Source organism: Terrapene carolina, unplaced genomic scaffold (genome assembly GCF_002925995.2).
Source record: "Terrapene carolina triunguis isolate 2854851 unplaced genomic scaffold, T_m_triunguis-2.0 Scaffold132, whole genome shotgun sequence".
NCBI classification, from domain to species: Eukaryota; Metazoa; Chordata; order Testudines; family Emydidae; genus Terrapene; species Terrapene triunguis.
This window is the reverse complement of record NW_020664483.1, coordinates 3990341-4015617: the sequence shown is the minus strand read 5'-3', so window position 1 is coordinate 4015617 and position 25277 is coordinate 3990341. Positions and strand designations below refer to the sequence as shown.

At 51.3% G+C, this 25277-nt stretch overlaps 1 protein-coding gene across 1 annotated transcript; it reads left to right on the top strand.

Moving 5' to 3' along the window:
* The first annotated feature begins 7666 nt into the window (after positions 1-7666).
* INSM1 (INSM transcriptional repressor 1) lies at positions 7667-9133 on the top strand. The gene has a single exon (XM_024206985.2). The coding sequence runs from the start codon at positions 7667-7669 to the stop codon at positions 9131-9133; it is 1467 nt and encodes a 488-aa protein (XP_024062753.2).
* Positions 9134-25277: the final 16144 nt, after the last annotated feature.

The following is a 25277-nucleotide window of genomic DNA, read 5'->3' as shown; positions in this document are numbered from 1 at the left end:
TTATGATTGGCTAAAGGAGGCTCGCTTTTCACTCCTGATCCCTAGGGCCCCTAGCTACCAGCCCCTCTCTGGCTTTCAGACGTAGGCTGCATTCAGCAAGCAACATGCACTGTTCTCTTTCAATTCTCCAGTAGGTGGAGCAGGACTTTGATTTCCCCTTCAGCAAGAACCAGCCGGGCCAGGCCCAGCCATTCCTATGCAAAGCTGGCCTGGCTTTCAACAATAAAAGCCCGCTCCTACCAGCCATGCCTAGCTCGTGTTTATCTGATCCGGGCCTGGCCGGGCTGCTTGTGGATTTGCCGGGAGCAGCCGCCGTTTGGCTGCGCGGGGGCAGGGGTTGGATGCTGACTCCCTTGCGGGCCGGGGGCCGGGCCGGGCCGGCGGCCCCCGCCCCGCTGGCAGATGGCCGGTGGGGGCTGGAGATCGCCGTGTCGCGGCTGAATTGTTCATTCCCCACGCGGCCCGGCCAGAAGGTGCATTGTGGCGGGAGGGGGGAGGGGGCGCGCCAACGGGCCGCCTCGTGACCTAGCAGCTGCGGGGTTAACTCCCTCGCGGGAGGCGCCTCGGCAACCAGCTGACCAATGGCCGCCGGCGCTTTGCAGCGCAGCCAGCCAATCGGCAGGCGAGCGCCCAAGGCGGGAAAGCTGAAGCCAGGCACGGAGCCGGGCTGAGGCGCTCCGGCCAGGTGCCTGCTCGCGCCCGTGCCTGACGCGGGTCGGCGCCATTGGCCGCAGGTGCGGCGCACAGCGGGCAGCGCCGGGCTCGCGGGCGCACGCTGCCCGGCATCCTGCGATGGCCGCGGGGGGCTAGGAAGGGAACAGTGACCGGGGGCTGGCGTGTTACCACGGGACAAAATCACACCGCGCTGCCGGGTGTCACATCCCTTCTTCAGACACCGCCCCCTGGGCCTGCACCTGGGGAGCGTTTAAGGGGCAGCCTCCGCGACGCCCTTCGCAGCGGAGTATGTGTCCTCTGTTAAGGCCTCACTATCACTCCTCGCCCAGGCATGAGGCGTTCTGGTGCCTGGGGGCTGCGGGGAAGGGGCTGCCCCCCCCCGGTCCCTGGCACAGCAAGGGGAGACCCCTCCGGGACAGGCCCGAGCAGCGGATAAGAAAGCAACGCCGCGTGCCGCGTTAAACGTGGGGGCCGTGTTTTCTAAGCACACCCCGGGCCTCCTCCAACACAAACCGCTCCCCCGCCGCGGGGGCAAGGAGCCCTCCCCTGTGGAGCGTTAGGAGGACACGGGGTAGGAAGTCGGCGAAGGCCTTTCCCCTTCCCGGGGCGCTCCTCGGTTTTGTTCGTTGGTTCTGATCATGGGCACGTGGCGAGTGCGCGCAAGATACGCGGGAACCGGTCCCTGGCGGATGCTGATTTCTGGCGAGAGCCACCGGAAAGCCCCGAAAGTAACGCTCGCAGGCTGGGCTTGGAGGGACTCGCTTCCAGGCCATTGTTTAAAATGCGCACATGCTGCACAGCGCCGAGCGACCGAGCGCACAACCCGGGCAGCAGCCCGAAGTGCAGCAGCGGGAACAAAGAGAAGGCCCCGGCCCGCAAGAAGCAGGCTAGCTACTGACCCTGGACACTGCTGTACGGGGCATACACTCCTTTGGGCAGGCACACCTGTGATCGGGAGTGTGTTTGTGTTTCTGCACCAGACACAGAGCTGTTGGAACTCGACCCGCCAAGCGCCATAAACTCTGGCAACACAGGGAGACAGCTACGTACATGGATTTTTAAAAAAAAAATCCTATGTGGCACATGAAACTAGTAGCTCTGCTATCCCATGTTTCCAACCTTAAAAAGCGTGACGCTAAATGAGCTTTTGCATCACGGCAATAATTGACGGATGTAAGTGAAAAAAGATGCGGCCGTAATCCCAGCACGCCTGGTTTTCTCTGTACAAATAATACAGCCCCCCAAAAAGGGAGATGAAAAAGTTAAAATATTCTTTGCTGCGGAAGATGTAAAACACGTCTATCACTATTCAGACATAGGGGGCGGGAGGGGAACGTAGCCATGTGTGAGTAGCTGTTGATTGTTTTCTGGTTGAGAGAAGTGATGATAAGGTTGGGCTAAAGTGTACATTGCTCGTGTGGGGATTGCTCGTGTAACCTGCAGCTGTATGCTAATGATAATAGAAACAAATCCACTGCCTCCCCCATTAAACAGCGAGGAGGCAGGGAAGCACACATCACTGAACAAATACACTCGCACTAGACAAATAAAATACACATACACACACACCAAAACCAAGAGAGAAAGAAACAAGAAAGGGGCAACCCACTCGCCAGCATGTGGCTCGGTGTGAATCTCAGTTATTTTCTCCTACTTATCTTTACAGGGTATTGGCTGATCACTCGGTTTTAGGACATGCTTATTGAGGAGGCTAAAGGAAATCAATGCTGGATGGCTGTGTGGCACGATTGAAAGGTAACATAGTCTTTAGGGCGTTTGTCATGCTGATCCTGCAACAAATGCCATCGAGCGCTGTTCTCTCACACTCGCGTATTTACTTTTTCCCTCTCTTCCCAGAAACGGTGATCAATTTACCCACCTTGGGCTGAAAAAAACAAAACAAAACTTTCGGATCATTTAGGCCTTTGGGCAGCTATGCCTGAATAGCGTAAACAAATCGCCATAAATGCGCCACTTAAAAGAGAAAGCTCCTCTACCCAGTATATTTTGCGTAATAAAAGAGCTGCTCTCTTTCTCCCCCCCCCACCCCCCACCCTTCAAAAAAGCTGAATAATGGGAGCAGAGCAGATTGCCATTGGGGGATACTTGAAACTTAAGCAATAGAAAATACTTCAGGTCTTTTTCTTCTGGTAGCTGGGTGAAATGGAACAGACTCGTGGGCTCTTTCTTGTTTTCGCTCGCTTTCATGTAGTATTCTTTTGTGTGTAATTATTTAAACGGGAGATCCATAGCAGCTTTATGCTAATCTGCTGAACAAAGGGAGCGGGGCGGGGGAGAGGGGAAGGTGAATAGAAGGCGCGGGGGGGAGGGAGCGGGCAGAGGGATTCGCGTGTCTCTCGCGTGGCCCGCAGACAGACACAACAATCGCTAATTCCTGCAAACGCGCTGCGCTCGCTCCCGAGCTCCGGGTCAAACAGTAGCAACCCAGCAATTGTTTATGCGTCATGCAACAATGGGGGTTAGGAACCTGATGAACCTTTTTGATTGCAACTTTCAAGGGTGTGTGTGTGTGTGTGTGTAAAAAACAATCTCTAGTCAACTTGATACGTACAAAAATGTGAATGTGATGAAACTGTCTGACAAGGGGTGTAGGTGTAAGTAAAAATCTGTAAGCCACTTGATACTTACACCAGGAAGGGGGAAGGGTAGATTTAAAAAGAAAAATCTAATCGGAGGCAGGGCTCTGCTCTTTGCATGTCACATTTCAGCCCAATTCTGGGTTTGTTCCGCCAAACACATTACGCTAGTGCTGTGTTGAGTAATCAAAACCGCTGTGCGCCTGTCGGCTGAAACAGGGAGGCATGCTTAAAATCTTGAGTAAAGTAGGCAAATCAATAAAGCTGAGGGATGGACAAACTGTTCGCTCCGATGAGCTCGCAGGAACATTCAAAATAGCAACCCCCTTGGCTCAAACTGTCTGTGCTCCGCCCCCCCCCCCATGCCTCGTCACAGGACAGGATAATAAGGGATCTTGTAGAAACGCGTCTCCCCAGCAAGCCTCGCCAAAAGGAAAACGCCATGCAATTGAGCTTCGCTGCCACTGATTTTCCAGCTTGGCAGAATACAAACGAAACGGAGCGAGAAAAACACAACATGCCTTATTCCCTTCCAAAAAAAAAAAAAAAGTTGTAAATCGTGGCGCTGAAGTGACTCAAGACTGGATCTCTTTGTCAAAGCTGGGCTCTGTTTCAAACAGGAATTCATTCAGAGAAGGCCTATGGCCTGTGTCACACAGGAGGTCAGACTAGAAGATGACAGCGGTCTCTCCTGGCCTGAGGAGCTATGAAATATTCCCTGTGCAAATTCCCACATATGCCGTTGGTCTCGTCTTGCTTGTGAAGGGAACTTGGCGCAAACAAAGTGGTTTGTAAGGGAAGGGGGCGGGGTGGACTCAGCTGGGAATCCCCTGGGGGAAACGTGGAAGTTTTCTGCTGAAGACAAAGAGTTAAATAGGGATGGAGCAGAAGTTGCTTTGTAGTTTCAGAAGGACTCAGTCATTCAACTCAAGCGCTTCAAAAATAACAGTCGCGTCTTGAGTTTCAGGCACTGATACTATTTGATTTTTTAAAAGGATCTGTTTATTACAACTGCCTGGACAGCGCCTTTCCCCAGATCGGTGCTAAAGTCATTATGACTAGTATGTTGTGCTGCTTCGTGCAGATTGCAGTAGTGCCCGCAGCATGCTCCGGTAAGAGCTGTCCAAATGCAAAGGAGGGCCCAGTCCTTGCCCCGAAGACTCCCCAGTCTAAAACGGCTTTAGGGTTAAACGCAAGCTGTTTTGGAGGGTGATCCATAGCTGCAGTGCTAGAAGCAGCAAAGAGCCTGCATAGCCCAGCAGCAGCTCCAACTGTCAGATGATGCACACTGCTGCACCTGCTTTTGAAGACGGGTGTCTTCCCCCTCCCCAACATTTTTTCCACTCCGTTGTTGTGAAAATTAGTTTAGAATACTTGTACCTTTCAAGTTTCAATTAATCTTTACCGTACACGACTGAAAGCAAGGAGGGGTTTGGTTTTTGTTTTGTTTTGTTTTTTTCAGCTGGCTGGGGCTAGCAAAACAACAAAAAGAAACGGATCCTTTGAATCTAAGTATCTCAATAGGTTTCAATAGATTCCCTTTGGTTAATTCATAGCACTGTTTGAATTCGCTGTGCTGCAGCGGGTTTTTGGTTTTTGTCGGTTTTTTTTTCTTTTGCATTCAGCTTTTTAAAGTTACGTAGTTTGACTTATCTATTGTATAATTTTTTAATGAAAATGAGTGCCTATATTCCTCACATATATAGGGCAGGAGAAGAGTCTGAGCAACTACAAAACTAGTCAAGCTGGAACCTACAGAGTAATAAAAATTGGAGAAAGTAATTTGGGAGGGGGGCGTTAGTACCGCTTCATCTCTGTCGGTATAGAAGCAATATAAATCGGGATTAAAACGGCTAGTAAATAACATCAGTTGCATTTGGATTAGCAGACATTTCTGGATGTTTGCAATATAGGCAGGAGAAAGAATGGTTTGATTAGCTCCAGTATGAGGCTGATGTGGTGGGGAAGGGGAAGAGAGCTATGGCACATAAACATTTTTCTCGTTTTTCCCAGTGGTCTATCATTAACTGACTATTTGCCCGATAACGAATGGCAGGCAACATATGAATTATTACACTAGGGTCTAGCTTGCATCTCAGCGCTACCTTAAATTCCCAATCTTGCAGACAGGCACGTGCTTCCCTTAACTTTATTGCCGTGATACTAAAGCATTGGCACAAGCGTTCAGCACCCTCAACATCAGACCATTTATTTTGGTGGTTCATGCCCAACCCTGGCCCTGCGTAACTAAGGGCAATAAGTAACCTACGAACAAAAATACCACCATGTAGATCAGCTAACAAACTTCAGCGTTGGGGCACTGGGGGGGAGAGGGGGGCTAATACATTCCCTTCGATTAGGAGCAGACACAAGAATCACACGGGAAGCCTGAGTCGTCTAGCTGGCTTTCGATCCATTTCTTTCTAAGGCTGGGGGGAAATCATTGCCACTTTTTTTTTTATCCCTCTCCTACATCCTTTTTCTAGACAAGATTAAAGGACAAGCAGCTCTGGGAAGGTTTTAGCCCATCCGCATGTAACAGGTATTTATTGCCTGAGACTTTGGTCCATGCTTTTCCTTGAGCAATCTGGAGAGAGACAGAGACTTTAGAAGGATAACGCCTTTTGCGTCCCAAATGTAGCGGGGAGGGAGGCGGGGTATTGGGGTTTTGTTTGTTTTTTTCGCTCTTATGACTTTTGCTGGCGGAGAGGGGGGAGCGTCTTGTGCTATTGCAGCCGCTGCCTTGTCTTGGACAGATTTCTCTTCCCCCCCGCACCCCCCCCGTCTTTCTACCCCTGCCCCAGCCCCGCAGCACGCGTCTCTTTCTCGTCCAGATTGGCCGCGGGTCGCATTCAATAGAAAGAGGTTAATTTCCTTCACAAAGGTGAAGGGAGTGAGGCTTTGGGAAGCTACTGTGCAGAGACAGACAGACCCTTTCTTTATTTTTTAGCTACTTGATTAGACCCCTTGATTTAGCATCTGATGTCAAACAGCAGACAAAATGCACCAACTGAATTAAAATGCATGAGGCCGCAAAGGATCATGTAAAAGAAGTTTGTCCGGCTGGAGAACAAAATTATATAACTAGAAATGCATTATAATTTTAATAAATAACACTGAGGTTGACACAGTGTACGAAGTGGTGGAGGCTTCATTTACCAGAATGAGCAATTGTATTTTCAGTAACTTAACAAAAGTTTTTTTTCTTTTGTAATTAAAGCTCCCCCTCCCCCAAAAAAGTCAGCCCCCTCACCAGCGCCCAATCTCTTCAGCTCCAAAATGCACCAAATCAACAATTTGCTTTGCTGATAACGTGTTTATTTAAGGTCAGAACTTTTCGAAGAGATTCTGGTAGTGCTGGATTTTATGAGCGCTTCAGACTAGATTAACCAGCTTTTAAACCCTTAAAGTATCCGCTGCTAATCAAAATACCAGCATGTATGTTTCTCCTCGAAATGGCTTCCTATCACTTCCTGAGGACTCTTCTTTACCAGTATATTTAACGGCCTGATTTTCAGACTCCAGTGGCAATCTCCTAAAATGTTTTGTTTGCAATTACTTCACCTTCCCATTTCAGCATTTCCTGAGGGGTGGGAGCTTTTAAACAATTCAGAATCTACATTTTCTTTCTCTGCCCCCCCTCCCCCCTTTCTCCAGTTTGCATATTGAACCCTCCTGACATATTTCTGACCATTCTTCTCCTTTGTTGCTATTTTGCTCCAGAACCGCGGGTAATCCCCCCGATTTGAGATGCTGCTCATTGTCATGCTGATGGACATTTCCATTTGGCAGATCTGTGCCCCCCGGAGGAGACACACAAAGGCCAGGCACGTGTGCCTTCCTATAGAAAACCATCAGACCGTGAAAAGAGGAGGGGCCAGGCGTGTGCCTTTAGCCGGGAGGGGCCAGAAGTAAATGGGGGAAAAGGAGGAGGGAAGGGGGGAAGAGAAAGGAAAGCGAACGAGAGAAACCCCTCAGGTACATCTGCTGTACCTAGCAAGCGACCCCGCTGTCCCTGCCCCTTTCTGCGAGCCTGCACCCTCCCACACTCCTCCAATCCATAGGAGCCGCAGGAAGCGCTGATTGGCTCCGGGATGGAGCAGGAGGCTCGAACAATGGCATCCTCTCCCCTTAAAAAGAGTGCTGCGATCCGGGCAGGGGCAGACGGGACCCATTTGCGGGGCGCCCACCAGACAACAAGTGCAAAGGGGGACCAGCAGCAGCGGCACGTCGGGGGTTTGTCCCTCTGCTGCTGAGCCCGGACTGGATGGCAGAAGCAGGCAGCAAAGCCTGAGCGAGGCAGCCGGCTGGAGCCAGACGCACAAGCCTTTTGCTGCAGATCCGCGCCTCTGCCGCCGCCCCAAGTGCCTTCCCCGCCGGCCCAGCCGCCAAAGATGCCCCGGGGGTTCCTGGTGAAAAGGAACCGGAGGGCCACGCCGATCTCCTACCGGGTCCGCTGCGTCCAGGAGGGCGAGCCCGAGCTGCTGCTGTTCGCCGGCGGCCAGCAGCTCTGCTCCCCAACCCTCCCCTCCGCCGGCCCCGATCCGGCGGCCCCCACCGCGCCCCGAGAACCGCCGCTGCCGCCCCCCAAGCCCATGCAGTTCGGCACCCCCGAAGCCGCGTGCCAGGCGCTGTACAGCCCCACCCGGCCGGTCAGCAAGGAGCACGAGAAGAAATCCTTGGAGCGCAGCTTCAACCTGGGCTCGCCGGTCTCCGCAGAGTCCTTCCCAGCCCCGGCGGTGCCCAGCACCATGGACCCGCTGCTCTTCGCCCCGGCCGAGCTCAAACTGTGGGCCTCCTCCAGCCCCGCGGAGACCAGCGGCACCCAGCGCAGCACCCAGAGCGGCCCCCACAGGGACACCCACTGCAGCACCCAGGGGCCCCTGAGCGGCACCCACTGCAGCACCCAGAGCGCCACCCTCTGCAGCGGCCAGGCGAGCGCCGGCACCCGCAGTCTATCCGCCCTGCTGCCCCCCTCCTCTGCCTCCTCGGGCCGCCCCCAGCCCAAGCGGCCCCCCGCCGGCTCGGAGCCCGGCAAGCACAAGCCCCCGGCCGCTAAGAAAGCCAAAGCCATCCGCAAGCTGAACTTCGAGGACGAGGTGACCACGTCGCCGGTGCTGGGGCTGAAGATCAAGGAGGGGCCGGTGGAGCCGCCCCGGGCGCGGGGGGCGGGCGGGCCGGGCCCGCGGCCGCTGGGCGAGTTCATCTGCCAGCTGTGCAAGGAGGAGTACGCCGACCCCTTCGCCCTGGCGCAGCACAAGTGCTCGCGCATCGTGCGCGTGGAGTACCGCTGCCCGGAGTGCGACAAGGTCTTCAGCTGCCCGGCCAACCTGGCCTCGCACCGCCGCTGGCACAAGCCGCGGCCGGCCCCCAGCGCCCCGCCGCCGCCGCCCGCCAAGGCGCCCGAGGAGCAGCCGCCGCCCAAGGAGGCCGGAGGCAGCGGCAGCGAGCGGGACACGCCCAGCCCCGGCAGCGGCGGCGGCTCGGAGTCCGGCTCCGAGGAGGGGCTGTACGAGTGCCCCACCTGCACCCGCCGGTTCCGCCGCCAGGCCTACCTCCGCAAGCACCTGCTGGGCCACGAGCCGGGGCCCGGTCCGGAGAGGCCCGGCCCAGAGGAAAGCCCCGGCGCGCCGGCCGCCAGCGAGTGCCACCTGTGCCCGGTGTGCGGGGAAACCTTCCCCAGCAAGGGCGGCCAGGAGCGGCACCTGCGCCTGCTGCACTCGGCGCAGGTCTTCCCCTGCAAGTACTGCCCGGCCACCTTCTACAGCTCGCCCGGCCTCACCCGCCACATCAACAAGTGCCACCCCTCGGAGAACCGGCAGGTCATCCTACTGCAGCTGCCCGTGCGCCCCGCCTGCTAGGCCGTGCCTTCGCCCCCTCCTGCCCCCCGGGCTGCAGCCTGGCCGCTGCCTCGGACCGGCTTCGCCCTGCAGAGCCGAGCTCTCCAGGCCCCCGGCTGATCCCCCCACACCCCACTCCTCCTCCAGCGCCTGGTTTAGTTACAGCTGAAAACAAAGGGGGGAGGAGGGGAGTAATCATAAAATCCACTTGTGCCAGTGTCTCCTTGGTGGTGATTCCTCCGTCCTTGCTACTGTAGCTCAGCCTCTGAAAAGCAGCCCCTCTTTGATCGCTAGCGGGATCAAGGTCCCCTTAGGAAGTCTCTCTGGTTTTCCTCTGCCCCCATCTCTCTGTGTGCGTAGCCTAGGGGTTGGGTTGGTTGTTGGTTTTATTTTTTTTTAAGTCAATCTCGAAGAATAATGCCTTTATATTTCACAGGCTGTAAATTGAATTTACCACATGATTAGCTTTATTATGGCTTGTGAACTGCTGGAAGCTGGCTTTACACCCTCACCCCCTTTTACGTGAACAAATAAAACTGCTTCATTTTGTTTTCTTTAGTATAGCCACAAATGCCTTGACTCTACTGTTGATGGTCTCCAGAAAATGCTGTAGAAACTGCCTTAAATATTACCTGCCAACTGTCTTTTTTTCGATTGTTTGTCCTTAGCGAGGTAGACTCACGAGCTGACTATATGTATATGTTGATTTGAGTAATTGTTATTTATTCTTTATTTATTTATATTAATTATGAAGATTGATATTATTTGATCGTGAATATTTTGATGCGCTTTCCCCCTCCCCCTTCCTGCCATTTCACTGTGCATTTTAGAAGAAGATCTTGTTCTAAAGGGATCTGCTAAAAGGTTTTAACTTTTCTACCTAGAATAACACACAATCTTGACCATTTTATCCTGCTCCAAGAGCGCAGACAGCTCTTGTGCAACCGACAGCTCTTACTTTTAGATGCAATCTCTTTTCTACACACATTATTTTCTTAACTGTTAGCTATTTATAGAATGCTTCAATAGAACTGTTTCAACTGTATAACTATTTACTATTCAAATAAAATATTTTCAAATTCAAATACACATCCTCTCGCCTCTCATATTTCTCATTAATCAAAGCCTTCCTGCTTTTCTTTAACTAAGAATAATGTATTCATTTAAGCTTCAAAGAAGGAAGAGCTACCAGAGCCCTATATGGTATATAAAATAGCACTCTGGTGGTCATTTTCACAGCCCTCCTTGGAAGGCGCGCTGAGTGACTTAGCAAGCTAAAGCCTAGGCAGTCTATTGCCACCTTCTGCAGCTTTAAACCCACCACCCACTAAATCATTATTTCTTTGCGCGCGCAGCTTGGGAGACCAGAGGAGTTTGTCCATCGTTTGGTAAAGTTACCAGAAAGCAAATTACTGTAAACCAACGTGTTACAAAGGGGAAGGGCTAAAGCTGAGGTCAGGCTGGCTAATCCCCTTTCCCTTGCGAATTGACCGTTCCTCACCGGGGGCTGCCTCATGGCCTGGGCCAGAATCAACGTTAGCTCCAGCCCCAAATCACAGACACAGCAGAGCTAATGTTTTTTTAAATAAAATAAAACTCTGGTTGTAATGATCAGCGCTAGCCCATGGCTTGTTAGCGCGCTCAGCTTATCCGTGGTGAAGGCGAAAGTGAGCGCTCGTCTTCAGCCATCTCAACTTTCATTTCACCAGTGCGGGGGTCTAACCACCGGCATAGCCCCATTGCAGAAACCTTCACACGCTCGGCTTTGGGGCCCCAGGTGAGGAAGGTCACTCTAAATCACTTCTTATTCTCGCTTCTCGGGGCGCTAGACACATGCGCCGCCCACCACATTGAAGCCACTGGGGTGAAGGGTCTGGCGGCTGGAGCCGAACAGAAACAGCAGGAAATCACGCTGGAGACACTCAGGGTAAATCTCACTTGTATAATCCCCTTGCCAGCAGCAGAGCGACTGCCCTTAACCCTGGCAGAAGCGCCTCAGGGCTGGTCCTTTTAGCTGCGTTTCTCCTGCAGTCCAGAGCGCATCACAGCAAACGCGCGGCTCCCTGCTCACGTCCCCTTTTTGCGGCTCGCCCGTCTGTGCATTAACCTAGCGTGCCCCCCCCCCCTCCCAAGCGGAGTGAAACACCCAGGAGCGCAGCACGGCTAAAATAGCATCACCCCACAAAGGGCAAAGGCGACTGCTTTGCGCCCTGAGCTGCAAAGGGCCTGGCTGTGGAGACCCCCCCCCCAAATCCAGGGGAGCTGCATTCACAGACTAGCCGTGGCGCAGAGCAGCCTCGATTGCACAAAGGTTCCCAGCACCGCGTGGGAAGCCCGTGTCCAGGGTGCGGTACTGGAGAGCCTTGCAGGAGAGGTAAGGGAGCAAATGAATAAGGAATTTGGACGCACCTGGACTGGCCCCTTCCATTTGGTGCTGAGTTACTCAGCAGCTTTTAACGTGTTACACAACCAAACCCCTGCACAGCAGACCTAGCATGGAGGGCGGGTGCAGTTAAGCCTTAGATACCATCACTGCAAACAGCAGCAGCGAATAAGGCCAATAAGCACCCTACAAAGGTGACCTGGTGGCATAAAACCAGGACCACAAATGGGCCTAATTGCAAGGGGCGCAGCTGAGCCGAATCAGCGCTATGCAGCTGCTGGAGACCAGGAGCGGGGAAAGGACAAAACTCAGCCTGCTGCCTTTCCCCTCGCACTAGCGCAAAAGTTGCCCGCTTTGTAACACGATGGGACTGGGAAAGAACCCGAAAGCCAGTGCTGGGGATTTTTGCCAAGGCCCAGGCTCTCAGGACTCAGCTATTGCCTGTTGCATTCAGGTTCGTCATGATCATGAACATTAACACCGAGGCTGAGTTTGATCGCTCGCGTCCACTCCTAGATGGGGCTATGCGGAACAGAAAGCACGGCCATCCTCCGGAGGCTACAGCCCATCGGGCTGGATTCCCAATGCACAAAATAGTATTTGCGGGGGGGGGGGGGGCTGATTTGTAATCAGCTTGAAATACTTAATTCTGAACGTGTTAAAATCACCTATTCCCTTCTCCAGTATCTTCTGCTTGAAACTGGTTTCATGCAGTTACCAAACTATCTGGAGGGAATGAGTTCTAGCAAAGATGTGACATGAAACCTGGGAGAATTCTTTACTGCCGCACCCCCAGGCTTCAAGGCTTGTGCCACATGCCGCAAGCCTATGCCGATTAGCGATCCCCACGACTCGTGTCTCCGTTGCCTGGGGGAATCGCACCAGAAAGAGCGCTGCAAGATCTGTAAGGCTTTCAAGCCCAGAACTAAGAAAGAGAGACTTTCGGCTTAAACAGCTACTCATGGAGGCTGCATTACAGCCCTCCACTTCGACTCATCCGACCGCGCCACCATCAGCCTCGGTGCGCAGTGCCCCGGCATCGGTTCGTGATCCTGCACCGGTGGGGCACCCTAAGCCTATGGCACCGATACAACAGGACCGCCCCAGGCACCGGTCGTCTTCGCCGACCAAATCGAAGGGCCAACCCAAGGTCCGAGGGTGCTCCCCACATAAAAAGGTAGCTCCCGTGAAGGACTCGAGTGCGCTAAAGGGCATTGCTGCCCCAGGACAGATCCCGGTGCCAGGGGCTCCGGCGCCAAAAGGCCCGTCGAGCCCCGGGATAAGCGCCTCGAGTGAGGAGGAAGGGCTGGAGGAGCTTCTGGAACAGCCCTCCACACCGGACACATTTGAGGCAGCAAGGGACCTCATCGAATTGTCCGCGGAGAGCCCCCTCCAGGCCAAAGACAAGCATCCGGGGCCGACACCGAGACTGCCATCCAGAGGCAAACCGGCAATGGTGCGCCCATCAAGGTCACCATCTCGGCACCGTTCATGGCGCCGGTCCCAGTCGAGCTCCGCCTCGGTGGACTCCCGGCTACCCTCGGCGCAGACAGCCTCACAGGCGTCTTGCCCTAGCAAACGCCCGGCACCGGTCCAGCGTTCCCCGGCTCCTTATCCGAACAGGCACCGGGACGTTTCAGTCACACGATCCCGGAGACCGACCACTAGCAGTCGTTCCCGGTCCCGAGGGCACCGGTACCGTTCCCAGTCGACAAGGCGCCACTCCCGATCCCGGTCCCGGTCAAGACAGTGCCGCTCTCCAGTCCCGGACCGGCACCGTTCCATGGCACCACTGTGGCCCTCAAGGTCGCTGTCCGTGGTTTCTGAGGCAGACTCGGGCCATTCCAGCAGATATACCCACAGGGCACCAGCCAGCAGGGAACACCAAGCCCCTTGGCACCCACAGTGGGGCCCGCCAGGACAGTGGCCATTCTGGATTCCATGGGCCTACCACCAGCACCAACGCCCCCTGTCCAGGGCCTCGAGATCCGGCCTCTCAGGACACCGGTCCCACTCCCCGCAGGGGCACCCCTCCTCTCACAAGGAGGCCACGGTCTCCAGACCACGAGAGAGCCGACACGGCAACAAGCCCGGTACCGTCTCAGGCCCGCTTAGCTGGACAGACTCCAGAGGAGCTCCCAGTCAGTGAGGAGCTGCAGGAAGGGCTAGAGGAGGAAGCACAGAAGGCTTTAACTTCTTCCTCCTCGCCAGATGAAGCCGTGGCGGGCACGGCAGTATCAGGCCCTCCCCCGATTGACCATCGAGCGCACCAGGAACTACTCCACTGAATAGCCCTCAATTTGGGGTTACAGGCGGAGGAGACGGTAGAGCAGGAGGATCCCATGGTGGACATCCTAAGCCCTGAAGGCCCCTCCAGAATCACGCTCCGGCTCATAAAAACGATACAGTCTAATTATAAGACAGTATGGCAAACACCGGTCTCCAGTGCACCAACTGCAAAGGGCGTAGAGAGGAAGTGCTTCGCCCCCTCCAAAGGGTTCGACTTCCTCTTTTGTCACCCGACACCCTGTTCGCTGGTCGTATCCGCGGTCAACGAACGAGAGTGACATGGCCAACAAGCCCCGGCCCCCAAGGCCAAGGAGGCAAAGCGCTTGGACTTGTTTGGTAGAAAGGTCTACTCGTCTGGGGGCCTCTAATTAAGGATCTCTAATCAGCAAGCGATCCTGAACAGGCACAATTTCAATTCTTGGGCATCAGTCTCCAAGTTTAAGGACTCCCTGCCTCAGGACTCACAACTCGAGTTCGCAGCCATCGTGGACGAAGGGAAGGCGGTGGCCAAAACCTCTCTACAGGCCTCCCTTGACTCTGCGGACAGCTGCCAGGACAATCGCATCAGGGGTGGTGATGAGGCGCTCGGCGTGGTTACAGGCCTTCCACCAGAGGTGCAAAACACCTTACAAGACCTCCCGTTCGAAGGGTCAGGCTTGTTCTCAGCAGGGCCGGCTCTGGCTTTTTTGCGGGGGCCGGGGGGAGGGCGGCGAGCCCCGGCTGGGGTTCGGCTCTCCCCCCGGCGGCCTGGGGGAGGGCGCGGGGGGAGGGCGGCCAGAGCGCCGGGGGGAGGGCGGCGAGCCTGGCTGTGGCCTCGCTCTCCCCGACGGCCGGAGCACCGCGCCGCCCCCCTCCAGGTGCCGCCCCAAGCACCAGCTTGGGTGCCTGGTGCCTGGAGCCGGCCCTGGTTCTCAGACCAAACGGATGCCAGGCTGCATAGCCTCAAAGACTCCCGAGCAACCCTCAAGTCGTTGGGAATGCACACCCCAGCGACACAGAGGAAGCCCTTTAAGCCCCAACCGCCGCAGCAGAGGCAGTACCACCCTCGCCCCAGGCAGGAACTGTACCGAATAAGGGGCAGAGACAACAGGCATAGGCGAAACAACACCCCTAACCAAAACCAAGGCCAGGGCAAGCCGCAGCCTGGCAACAAACAAGGATTTTGATGTTGCGATCGAGGACAGCGTACCGACCCTCACACCAGATCCTCCCCTATGTTTCAGGGACCGTTTGTCCCATTTCTACCATGCTTGGTCCCATATAACATCGGACCGTTGGGTCCTTCGCACGGTGGAGGTGGGATACACTCTTCAATTTTCCTCGCCCCCTCCCTCCCACCCCCCATCCCCATCCCTCTTCAGGGACCCCTCTCATGAGCAACTCCTTATGCAGGAGGTGCAGGCCCTCCTCAGGGCAGGGGCGGTGGAAGAGGTCCCTCCAGACCTAAGAGGGAAAGGGTTCTACTCCAGATATTTCCTTATCCGCAAAGCAAAAGGAGGTCTCCACCCCATTTTGGACCTTCGCAAACTAAACAAATTCTTAGTGAAGGCCTGCTTTCGCATGGTCTCCCTTGGCGCTATTATCCCATCCCTGGATCCGGGGGATTGGTACGCTGCCCTCGATATGAAAGATGCGTATTTTCACATCGCCATCCGCCCTGCTCACCGGCGGTTCCTGCGTTTCACCATCAACCAGCACCATTTCCAATTTATGGTCTTGCCCTTCGGCTTGGCAACGGCCCCTCGAGTGTTCACGAAAGGCTGCCACCACGGACATGCATTTCTTCAAAAAAGAAAGATGCGGGTATACCCATACTTGGATGACTGGCTCCTTGCGGGCAGGTCAGAGGACGAGGTTCGCTCCCACGTGACACTGGCGTTACATGTGTTCCACAAGCTTGGTCTCTTGGTCAATGTGCCCAAGTCCTCACTGATCCCCACACAGAGACTGGACTTCATAGGGGCAGTCCTAGACTCGGTGGAGGCACGAGCAAGTCTTCCAGTTCCCAGGTTCCTGGTCATTCAAAGAGCTGTAACCTCCATTCAACAATTCCCCACAACCACAGCCAGGTGCTGTATGCAGCTCCTGGGGCACATGGCGGCTTGCACACAGGTAGTCAAACATGCCCACCTGAGACTCAGACCGTTACAGCTGTGGCTAGCCCAAACGTATTGCCCCAGCAGAGACCCCTTGGACCTTGTAGTGACAATCCCAGCTCGGGTCTCGAACTCCCTCCGCTGGTGGCTCGATCAACAGCAAGTTTGCGAAGGGGTCCCCTTCACTACACCGCAGCCCACCCTGACGCTAGTAACAGATGTGTCAGACCTGGGCTGGGGGGCACACTTAGGGGAACTATGAACGCAGGGCTTATGGTCCAGGGAGGAAAAGTTGCTCCACATCAATGTGAAGGAGTTAAAGACGGTTCGCCTCGCCTGCCAGACCTTTCACGCTACCATAGAAGGCCACAGCGTCAGTTCTGACGGACAACACTACCGCCATGTTCTACATAAACAAGCAGGGCGGGGCCCGCTCCTCTCCCCTCTGTCATGAGGCGCTCCTCCTATGGGACTTCTGTATAGCCCACTCAGTCCAATTGGTGGCAATATATCTTCCGGGGGTTCAAAACAGGTTAGCAGACCACCTCAGCAGGTCATATCACATGCACAAATGGAAGTTAAGAAAGGACGTCCTGCATTCATTCTTCCGGAGGTGGGGTTTTCCCCAGGTGGATCTCTTCGCCACCAAGGACAACAGCCAATGCCCTCGGTTTTGTTCATTCCAGAACCTCAGCCCGGGCTCATTGGCAGATGCCTTCGCGATTCAGTGGGGCGGGAGCCTGAGGTACGCCTTCCCACCATTCCCGCTCATCCACAAGGTCCTTCTCAAGACCCGCAGGGACAAAGCGGCAATTATCCTCATCACACCGGCGTGGCCGCGCCAGCATTGGTTTACGACCCTGCTGGAACTGTCATTGACCGCCCCGATTGCCCTACCCCTGCACCGAGACCTCATCACGCAGGACCGGGGTCGCCTACTCCACCTGAACCTACCGTCGCTACATCTCACGGTGTGGAATCTCTGTGGCTAAACGCTATGGAGAATAGGTGCTCCCACCAGGTCCAACAAATTCTCCTTGGTAGTAGGAAGCCCTCCACAAGAGCGACTTACCTTGCCAAATGGAAGAGGTTCTCCCGCTGCTGCGAGCCTAATCACATACAGCATCTGCAGGCCTCCATCCCATCAATACTGGACTACTTGCTGCACCTCAAACATCAAGGGCTCGCCCCCTCCTCAATTAAAGTGCATCTGGCCGCGATATCGGCGTTCCACCAGGGAGAGTTGGGGCATTCGGTATTTTCCAACCCCCGCAGTAGTCCGATTTCTCAAGGGACTGGAAAGGGTGTTCCCCTACTCACGCCCGCCGGTCCCTACATGGAACCTTAACCTGGTCCTAACCAAGCTCATGGGACCACCCTTTGAACCCCTAGCCTCTTGCTTTCTCATGCACCTCTCATGGAGGGTAGCGTTTCTGGTGGCCATTACATCGGCTAGGAGGGTATCGGACTTGAGAGCCCTCACTTCGGAACCTCCTTATACTGTTTTTTATAAGGACAAGGTGCAGCTGAGACCGCATCCCAAATTCCTCCCTAAAGTGGTCTCGCAATTTCATATGGGGCAGAACATTTGTTTACCGGTGGTCTTCCCCAAACCCCATACAGACCCGAGCCACCGCAGCCTGCATACCCTCGATGTCCGTAGAGCCCTGGCGTTCTATCTGGAATGGACCAGGCCATTTCACAAGTCGACACAACTGTTCATTGCCATTGCAGAGATAATGAAAGGCCAGCCTATCTCGGCACAACGATTATCATCATGGATTGTGCTTTGCATTAGCACATGCTATGAGCTCGCCAAAGTACCAGCCCCGGCGATCAGGGCTCACTCGACTAGGGCCCAAGCATCCTCGACAGCTTTCCTGGCGCCGGTTCCACTCCAGATCATCTGTAAAGCGGCCACCTGGTTGTCGGTGCACACATTCACAGCCCATTACGTAGTCCATCATCAGACCAGAGAGGACGCGGTGGTCGGCAGGGCTGTGCTTCAATCAATCGTTGCTTGACTCCTACCCTCCTCCTATGGTAAGCTTGTGAGTCACCTAATGTGTAATGGACGTGAACAATCACTCGAAGAAGAAAAAACGGTTACCTACCTTTCGTAACTGTTGTTCTTTGAGATGTGTTGTTCACGTCCATTACACCTCCCACCTTCCTTCCCCTCTGTTGGAGTCACCGGCAAGAAGGAACTGAGGGAGGGTCGGGTCAGCAGGTGTGTGTATATATATGCTAGAGCGGGGCACCGCTCTGGTGGGGGGGACCCCTGCCGGCCCAACGGGAGCCGCTGAGGGGAAAAAGTTTCCGACGTCCGTGCACGCGACGCACGCACACCTAATGTGTAATGGACGTGAACAACACATTTCGAAGAACAGTTACGAAAGGTAGGTAACCGTTTTTTCTTCGAGAGATCTTGAATGATGTACCCAGCACAGCTGTCAGATTTTAGCCTTGCAGTGTCTTCCAGAAGAGCCTCTAAATTCCAGAATTCAGATCTTTGCTGCAGTATAGTATCAGAAATTCCTTGCTTTGACCCTCTATAGCTCAAGACAGGGAACATACCTCTAATGCTTAAGTCACTACATGGCATCAGTGAGCAGCGAGGGAATTAATTTGTGGTATCATCAATGTCCCTATAGTCTAGGGAATCCAACTAAGCTCCTGTAGGAGGCAGATGACATCTATTGCAATGAGACACATTTTCATAGGATGAAGGTAAAATGAGGCTGCAAACATCACCCCCTCTGTCCTTGCCCAGACCCATATTTCTGAATGTGACTAGTGGTTTTGGGAGCCTCTATTTTTGGGGGCCCATCTCGAGTCAGGTTCAAGTGCTCTGACTTTTGGAAAGTGTGGAACACCTTAAAAAGCAGGCCCTGAAGGTGTCTCAAGTTAAGCATCCCAAATCACTTTTGCAAATTGAAGGCCCCAGTGTTTCTCAGTTTGGCTGCTAGGTCAGAGACATCTGAGGTACCTGTTAATTTTTACTTTTGGTCATGTCTACACTACAAAACTAAGTCAACCTAATTTACGTGGGCATACAGCTGCTGCAGTAATTACGTAGCTTGTGCGTGTCTACACTTTGCTCCTTGTAACGGTGGTGTGCGTCCTCATCAGGAGTGCTTGTATCGATTACACTGTCAGTGTGGGGCATTGTGGGCTGACATCTGAAAGCCAGTAAGCAGCACAGTGTCTACACTGACACTGCGTCGCTGTAACTACATCAACCTTGACTCTACACCGCTCATGGAGGTGGAGTTATTAAGTCAACATAGTGGGGCAGTTATGTCAGCAGGAACCAAATACAAGTGTAGACACTTCCATAGTTAGGTCGACATAAGCTGCCTTATGTCGTCCTAACTCTGTAACGTAGACCAGACCTCAGTTACTTGACTTGGGAATATACATTATTACTAGATCACACACTTTGAGGCATTTTACAGATGTACAACACAGGATCCTGAGCCAAGGATCCTACAATCAAACAGACAAAACAGTAAATAAAACAACAACAAAGGAGTACAGGAAATAGTACCTATTCTATCTGCATCCCAAGCACTGACTAATGGGAGGCCTGGGGAAATGTTCAGAGTCCAAATTCCTTAGATGGAAGTCCAGAGAGACTGACCGGCTACTAGGATTATAACAGTGCCAGGAAATGTGCAGGCTCTCTATGGTATCAGACGGGAATAGTCTCCTATGGCTGTAATAATCTAGTCTCTATTAGACAGGCACTAGCCCTAATTGTTACAGTAATAGCTGAGGGATGTACACACAGCCTGAAGCCTGAGATCAATGCGTGCAGCAACTTCTGGGAATCTGTGCTTTGCTTTTGGTGCCATCCATCAATGAGAGGGACAGGCTGGAACTGTGCAAGGAAAGCCACCTCCTGTCTACAAACAAATCACTTTGCACATGACTTTGGATTCATCCAATGAGTAGTCACCTCTCATAGAGCAGGCTTGACCATGCTACGTGATATGTTACGATACATGATTTTTGATGGTGTCCAAAGAGCAGACAAAGAGGTTGTTCATACTGTGCAAATGGTCACACGTGCCTCTCCATTGTAGGAGATTATAGATACTTTGTCTGTTCTGTCCATATCTATCTTTGACTCTGCAATGTATTGAACATATGGCCTAAAATGTAGCACTTAAAAAAATCAGGAGTATTACTTGCAAGAACATAAGAATGGCTATACTGGGGCAGACCAATGGTCCCTCTAGCCCAGAATCCTGTCTTCTGATAGTAGCCAGTGCCAGATCTTTCAGAAGGAAAAAACAATTTATCTAGTGATCCATCTGCTGTCGTCCAATCCCAGTTTCTCCGAGTCAGAGGATTAGGAACATCCAGAGCATGGGGTTGCATCCCTGATCATCCTAGCTAATAGCCATTGACGGACCTATTCAATTTTTTTTAACCTAGTTATACTTTTGACCTTCACACAATGCAGAGTCAATTTGTGGAACTCATTGCTAGGGGATGTTGTGAAGTGGTGCTTCTTTTTGCTGGTTTTCAACCTGCTGATTATTAATTTCATTGGCTGACCCCTGGTTCTTGTGTTATACGAAGAGGTAACTAACATTTCCCCATTCACTTTCTCCACACCAGTCATGATTTTATGGACCTCTAACATAATCCCCCTTAGTTGCCTCTTTTTCTTAAACGGAAGAGTCCCTGTCTTTTTACTCTCTCCTCAGATGGAGCCTGATTTCCACGATAGGTTACATACCAAAGTTAGTAGTTCTGCAATTTCATATCAAATTCATTCTGAAACCACCTCTATTGACACCTCAAGCTGAGGAAGTTCCTCAGATCTGTTATCTAAAAAGAATGGCTCAGGTGTGGTAATCTCCCTCACATCTTCTGCAGCGAAGACAGATGCAAATAATTCATTTAGCTTCTCCGCAATGGCGGTGTCTTCCTTCAGTGCCCCTGCAGTACCTCAATTGTCCAGTGGCCCCACTGAGTGTTTGGCAGGTTTTCTGCTTCTGAAGTAATTTTTGCTGTTAGTTTTTGTCTCTTTTGCTAGTTGCTCTTCACATTCTTTTTTGACCTGCCCTATTATACTTTTATAATTATAGGCAAGGAGCTTTGGAATCCTGCAAATGAGATTCAGATGCCTCCACTGAAATGTGGATGCAATGTTAGTGGCAGGTTGAAAGGTGTGATATGTATATGACAATGCATGCTCCACACAGTATGCTCTTAAATTCAGCATTCCTTTAGTGGATGACAACCTACTTAAGCAAGGAGTGGTAGTATCGGGGAGTATCTCAACTACAAGAGCGGAATGCCTCAAACACAGCACTCCAGATTACTTTGCTTACATGAGGCTACATTTTCTTGTTTTGCTGATATTCCTAGAGCTTGTGTTCACTTACCAAACTGTGACCCACACAACACACAGGGTTTCCAACTTTCTGACTGCACAAAACCGAACACCCCTCGCCCTGCCACTTTCCCAAGGCCTCGCCCCCGCTCACTCCAGTCCCCCTCCCTCTGTTGCTTACTCTGCCCCACCCTCACTCACTTTCACTGGGCTGGGGAAGGGGGTTGGGGTGAAGGAGGGGGTGAGGGCACCGGCTGGGGGTGCGGGCTGGGGATGAGGGGCTGCAGGGACATGTTGCCGCTTCTGGGAGCTGTGCGGAGCCCCTTAGCCCCGCTGACCGGACTTAACGGCCCAGTCAGCAGTGCTGACCGGAACTGCCAGGGTCCCTTTTTGACCAGGCGTTCTAGTCGAAAACCGGACGCTTGGCAACCCTAACAACACATGACCCTAGAAAGTGCTTTTCTTGTCTCCATGCTTCCATTGCCACATTGTGATCAGCCTCAGGTAGCATTTTGGGGGTGTGATCTGTTGCATCTGGAAAATTGCATATTCAAGCCATAAATGTTTTCTTCTGGCATGTATAAATGGTGAGCAGATGGGCCTGAGGGTGAGTGTTGACATGCATCTTCTTGTTTTATGATTTGTACATAGTGTTGTTTGATTATTGAGGTTTCTATGTAACCTATCAGTAACTGCCTTTCCTTGTTGTTAGGTGCACGTGCCCATGGTGACAAGCCAATCTGGTCTAGTGAGAATGCACACCAGGATGCTATTTAGGCACATATCCACTGATAAAGTACAGTCTTCTGCAGTATCCTCTCTTGCAGGTAATATGTACAGGTTTAAAAAAAAAAAACAAACCCAAGGGTGGGATTTTCAGAAGTGCTCAGTGTTGTCCTAACTTTGCTTCCACTGCAGTCAAATGGAACCAATAAGTTATATTTATACCCACTTTAAGGCCCTGTTAGTGTGCCAGAACAGTGTAAAGGGGTCTTAGGGTAACTGAATTAAGACTCAAGTGTTTTACTATAGAGTTTACAGTATAATATAAATTGTATTTCATTACTTGGAATATCACTGTGGTTTTCTTCAGGCTAGTTTTGGTAAAGTCACAGCACGTTTGGACTTGCTGCATATAGCGCATTTCATCGAAGCATCTCAAACCTTCACACACACACACAAGTCAGGTTACGGTTTTAAATAATTTTAATGAAACTTAGTTCACTGTAAAACTCACATAACAAAGATTTCAGATTTGCATCATAAAAACTTTTGACATGTTAACCAGAAAGATGGGCACTTCAAGCATGGGTTTTCATCTTCAAATATTATAGTACAGGTAAATGCACCAAAAGAGGACATTGTAGCATCTGCTTTTTATAACTGAACAGATGATCTTATGCAGCCTAAGAGATGTATAGACATCCCAATGTGACTGTACTTCTGGATTCTGATTTTTCCATTCTTGCTCAGCAGTACAGCCGTCAAGACTAAAACCATGCAGAAAGGAGTTCCACATCTCCCATGTAACCCTACTGCAGAATACAGCACTCTCACAATCAATACATTGTGCCTAGTGACATGTCAGGTGAGGTAAGGTAACATTGGAAAAGTTTTCAGAATGCACCCTTCAGTTATGAAACTTCAGTTTAAATGCCCACTCTCCAGGGTAACACACCTTTGCCTAACATTACTTTTAGAAAAGGATCAGTTACTATTTCTAGAAATGAGAAAACTACTTTGAAGCTAGCACAGTCTAGTATAAATAAACACATATTCAATATTTTTCACAATGCCCTGGGAAGTTCAGTGGATTAGTGCAAAGTGTTAATTTTACATCACCTTTCCTCTTAGATTAGAAAGTTGACTTCTTTTTCCTTAATCTACACGTAAAACTATTGCAAAGCAAAGCAAAGGTTCTCTCCTATCTCTGAATTGCCTGGCTTTCGTCAGTTTAAAGCTGAAAGTCCACTAGAAGTTTGGATCACTGTAGTAACTGATGACGTATCTGCTGTAATACCAAGGCATGGCAGAGTAGGTTAACGGCATACATCAGTGACAGTTCAGACGTTGCTGGGTTAAGCCAACATTTTACTGCTCTTTTCTATAGTTTTTCATGTGTAAATTAAATATTAGTTCAAAAGAAAAACGAATCTCAAAATGCCTGATACCTCCATCTGGTGGGTACTTAGATTCTTTTTAACAATGCTATTTACTTGGCAGACCTAAGAGGTTTGGTCTATTGTATACATTTCTATTTAGGGACATTTATGCTATTATCATAATCGTTAATCATATAGGCTCTGATTCAGGAAACACAAATGTTCAAGACAAGCGCATACTTAAGTGCTTATGTTCACCCTTACTCCATGAAACATTTAAAGTACAAGTAGCTCCACTGACTTCAACGGGATTTCACGTTAGTAGGTGCAAAGGGCCTCATCCAAAGCCCATTCAAGTCTATGGAAAGACTCTGCATCAACTTGAATGGGCTTTCGCTCAGGCCCCCTGTCTGGTAGCAAGTGTTTGTAGGATCAGGCCCATAATCATTAGAGGACTCAGTGCTGATCTTCTCTATCTGGGTGATCGTTTAAGCAATAAGGATCATGATGTGGGTCATTTCTCAGGGAGTGATGTAAATGGGAGAAGTTAATGGCCTGAAGCACAGTTAGGAGACCCTAGATGATCATTAATCCTGAGCATCAAACTTATTGCTATTTTGCATGCTGGAAAAGGAAAAAAAAAAAAATCTATGGGTGGAGAGACTTGTTATGGGTCAAATAATGATACAGTTTCAATTGGAACTTACAATTAATGCCCTGTAAATTAGCCAGCACTACATTCACATTACAGTACTGTTCATCTTACAGAATTAGCTACTGCTCACCTCTGTGCAACAGCACTAGCTCAGGCATATGGCAATGTGGACTAGAGCAGGGGTTCTCAAACTGGGGGTTGGGACCCCTCAGGGGGTCACGAGGTCATTACATGGGGGGTCACGAGCTGACAACCTCCACCCCAAACCCCACTTGCCTCCAGCATTTATAATGGTGTTAAATATATAAAAAAGTGTGTTTAATTTATTAGGGAGGGGACGCACTCAGAGGCTTGCGATGTGAAAGGGGTCACCAGTAAAAAAGTTTGAGACCCACTGGACTAGAGTATCTGAAACCATTTGTGAGCTGTTCATGTCTTTTGACTACTCAAATGGATTAGTTAAGAACAGCCATAGTGGGTCAGACCAATGGACCATCTAGCCCGGTATCCTGTCTTCCAGTGGCTGGTGCAAAATGCTTCAGAGGGAATGAACAGGAAAGGGCAATTTCTAGTTATCCATCCCCTGTTGTCCAGTCCCAGCTTCTGGCAGTAAGAGGTTTAGGGACACCCAGAGCATGGGCTTGTGTCCCTGATCTTGGCTAATTGCCATTGATGGACCTATCCTCCAGAAACTAATCTAATTCTTTTTTGAACCCCATTCTAATTTTGGCCTTCACAACATCCCCTGGCAATGAGTTCCGCAGGTTGACTGGATATTATGTGAAGAAGTACTTCCTTATGTTTGTTTTAAACCTGCTGCCTATTAATTTCATTGGGTGAACCCTGGTTCTTGCTTTTGTGAAGGAGTAAATAACACTTCCTTAATCACTTTCTCCATATTATTCATAATTTTATAAACCTCTACCATATTCGCCCTCAGTTGTTTCTTTTCTAAGCTGAATAGTCCCAGTCTTTTTAATCTCTCCTCATATGGAAGCTTTTCCGTACACCTAATCATTTTTGTTGCTCTTCGCTGTACTTTTTCCAATTCTTATATATCTAATACCCTGTATTAACATTAATGCACCTAAATGTAAACATCAAAGATATTTTGGAGCCATACAAGAGCAAGATACTCCTGAATGAATGGCAGGCTACAACCTCCTGATAATAGACATGTTTCTGATGGGAACGTTGACATATACCAATACAGTAGTAAAAATGTTAAGACACTGATCCTGCAAACACTTAATAGGTGCTAACTTTTGACTTAAATGGATTACTCACTTG

Bases quoted from the DNA above. Each gene is read 5' to 3' on its own strand.
- INSM1 (XM_024206985.2), top strand. From the start codon at position 7,667: ATGCCCCGGGGGTTCCTGGTGAAAAGGAACCGGAGGGCCACGCCGATC.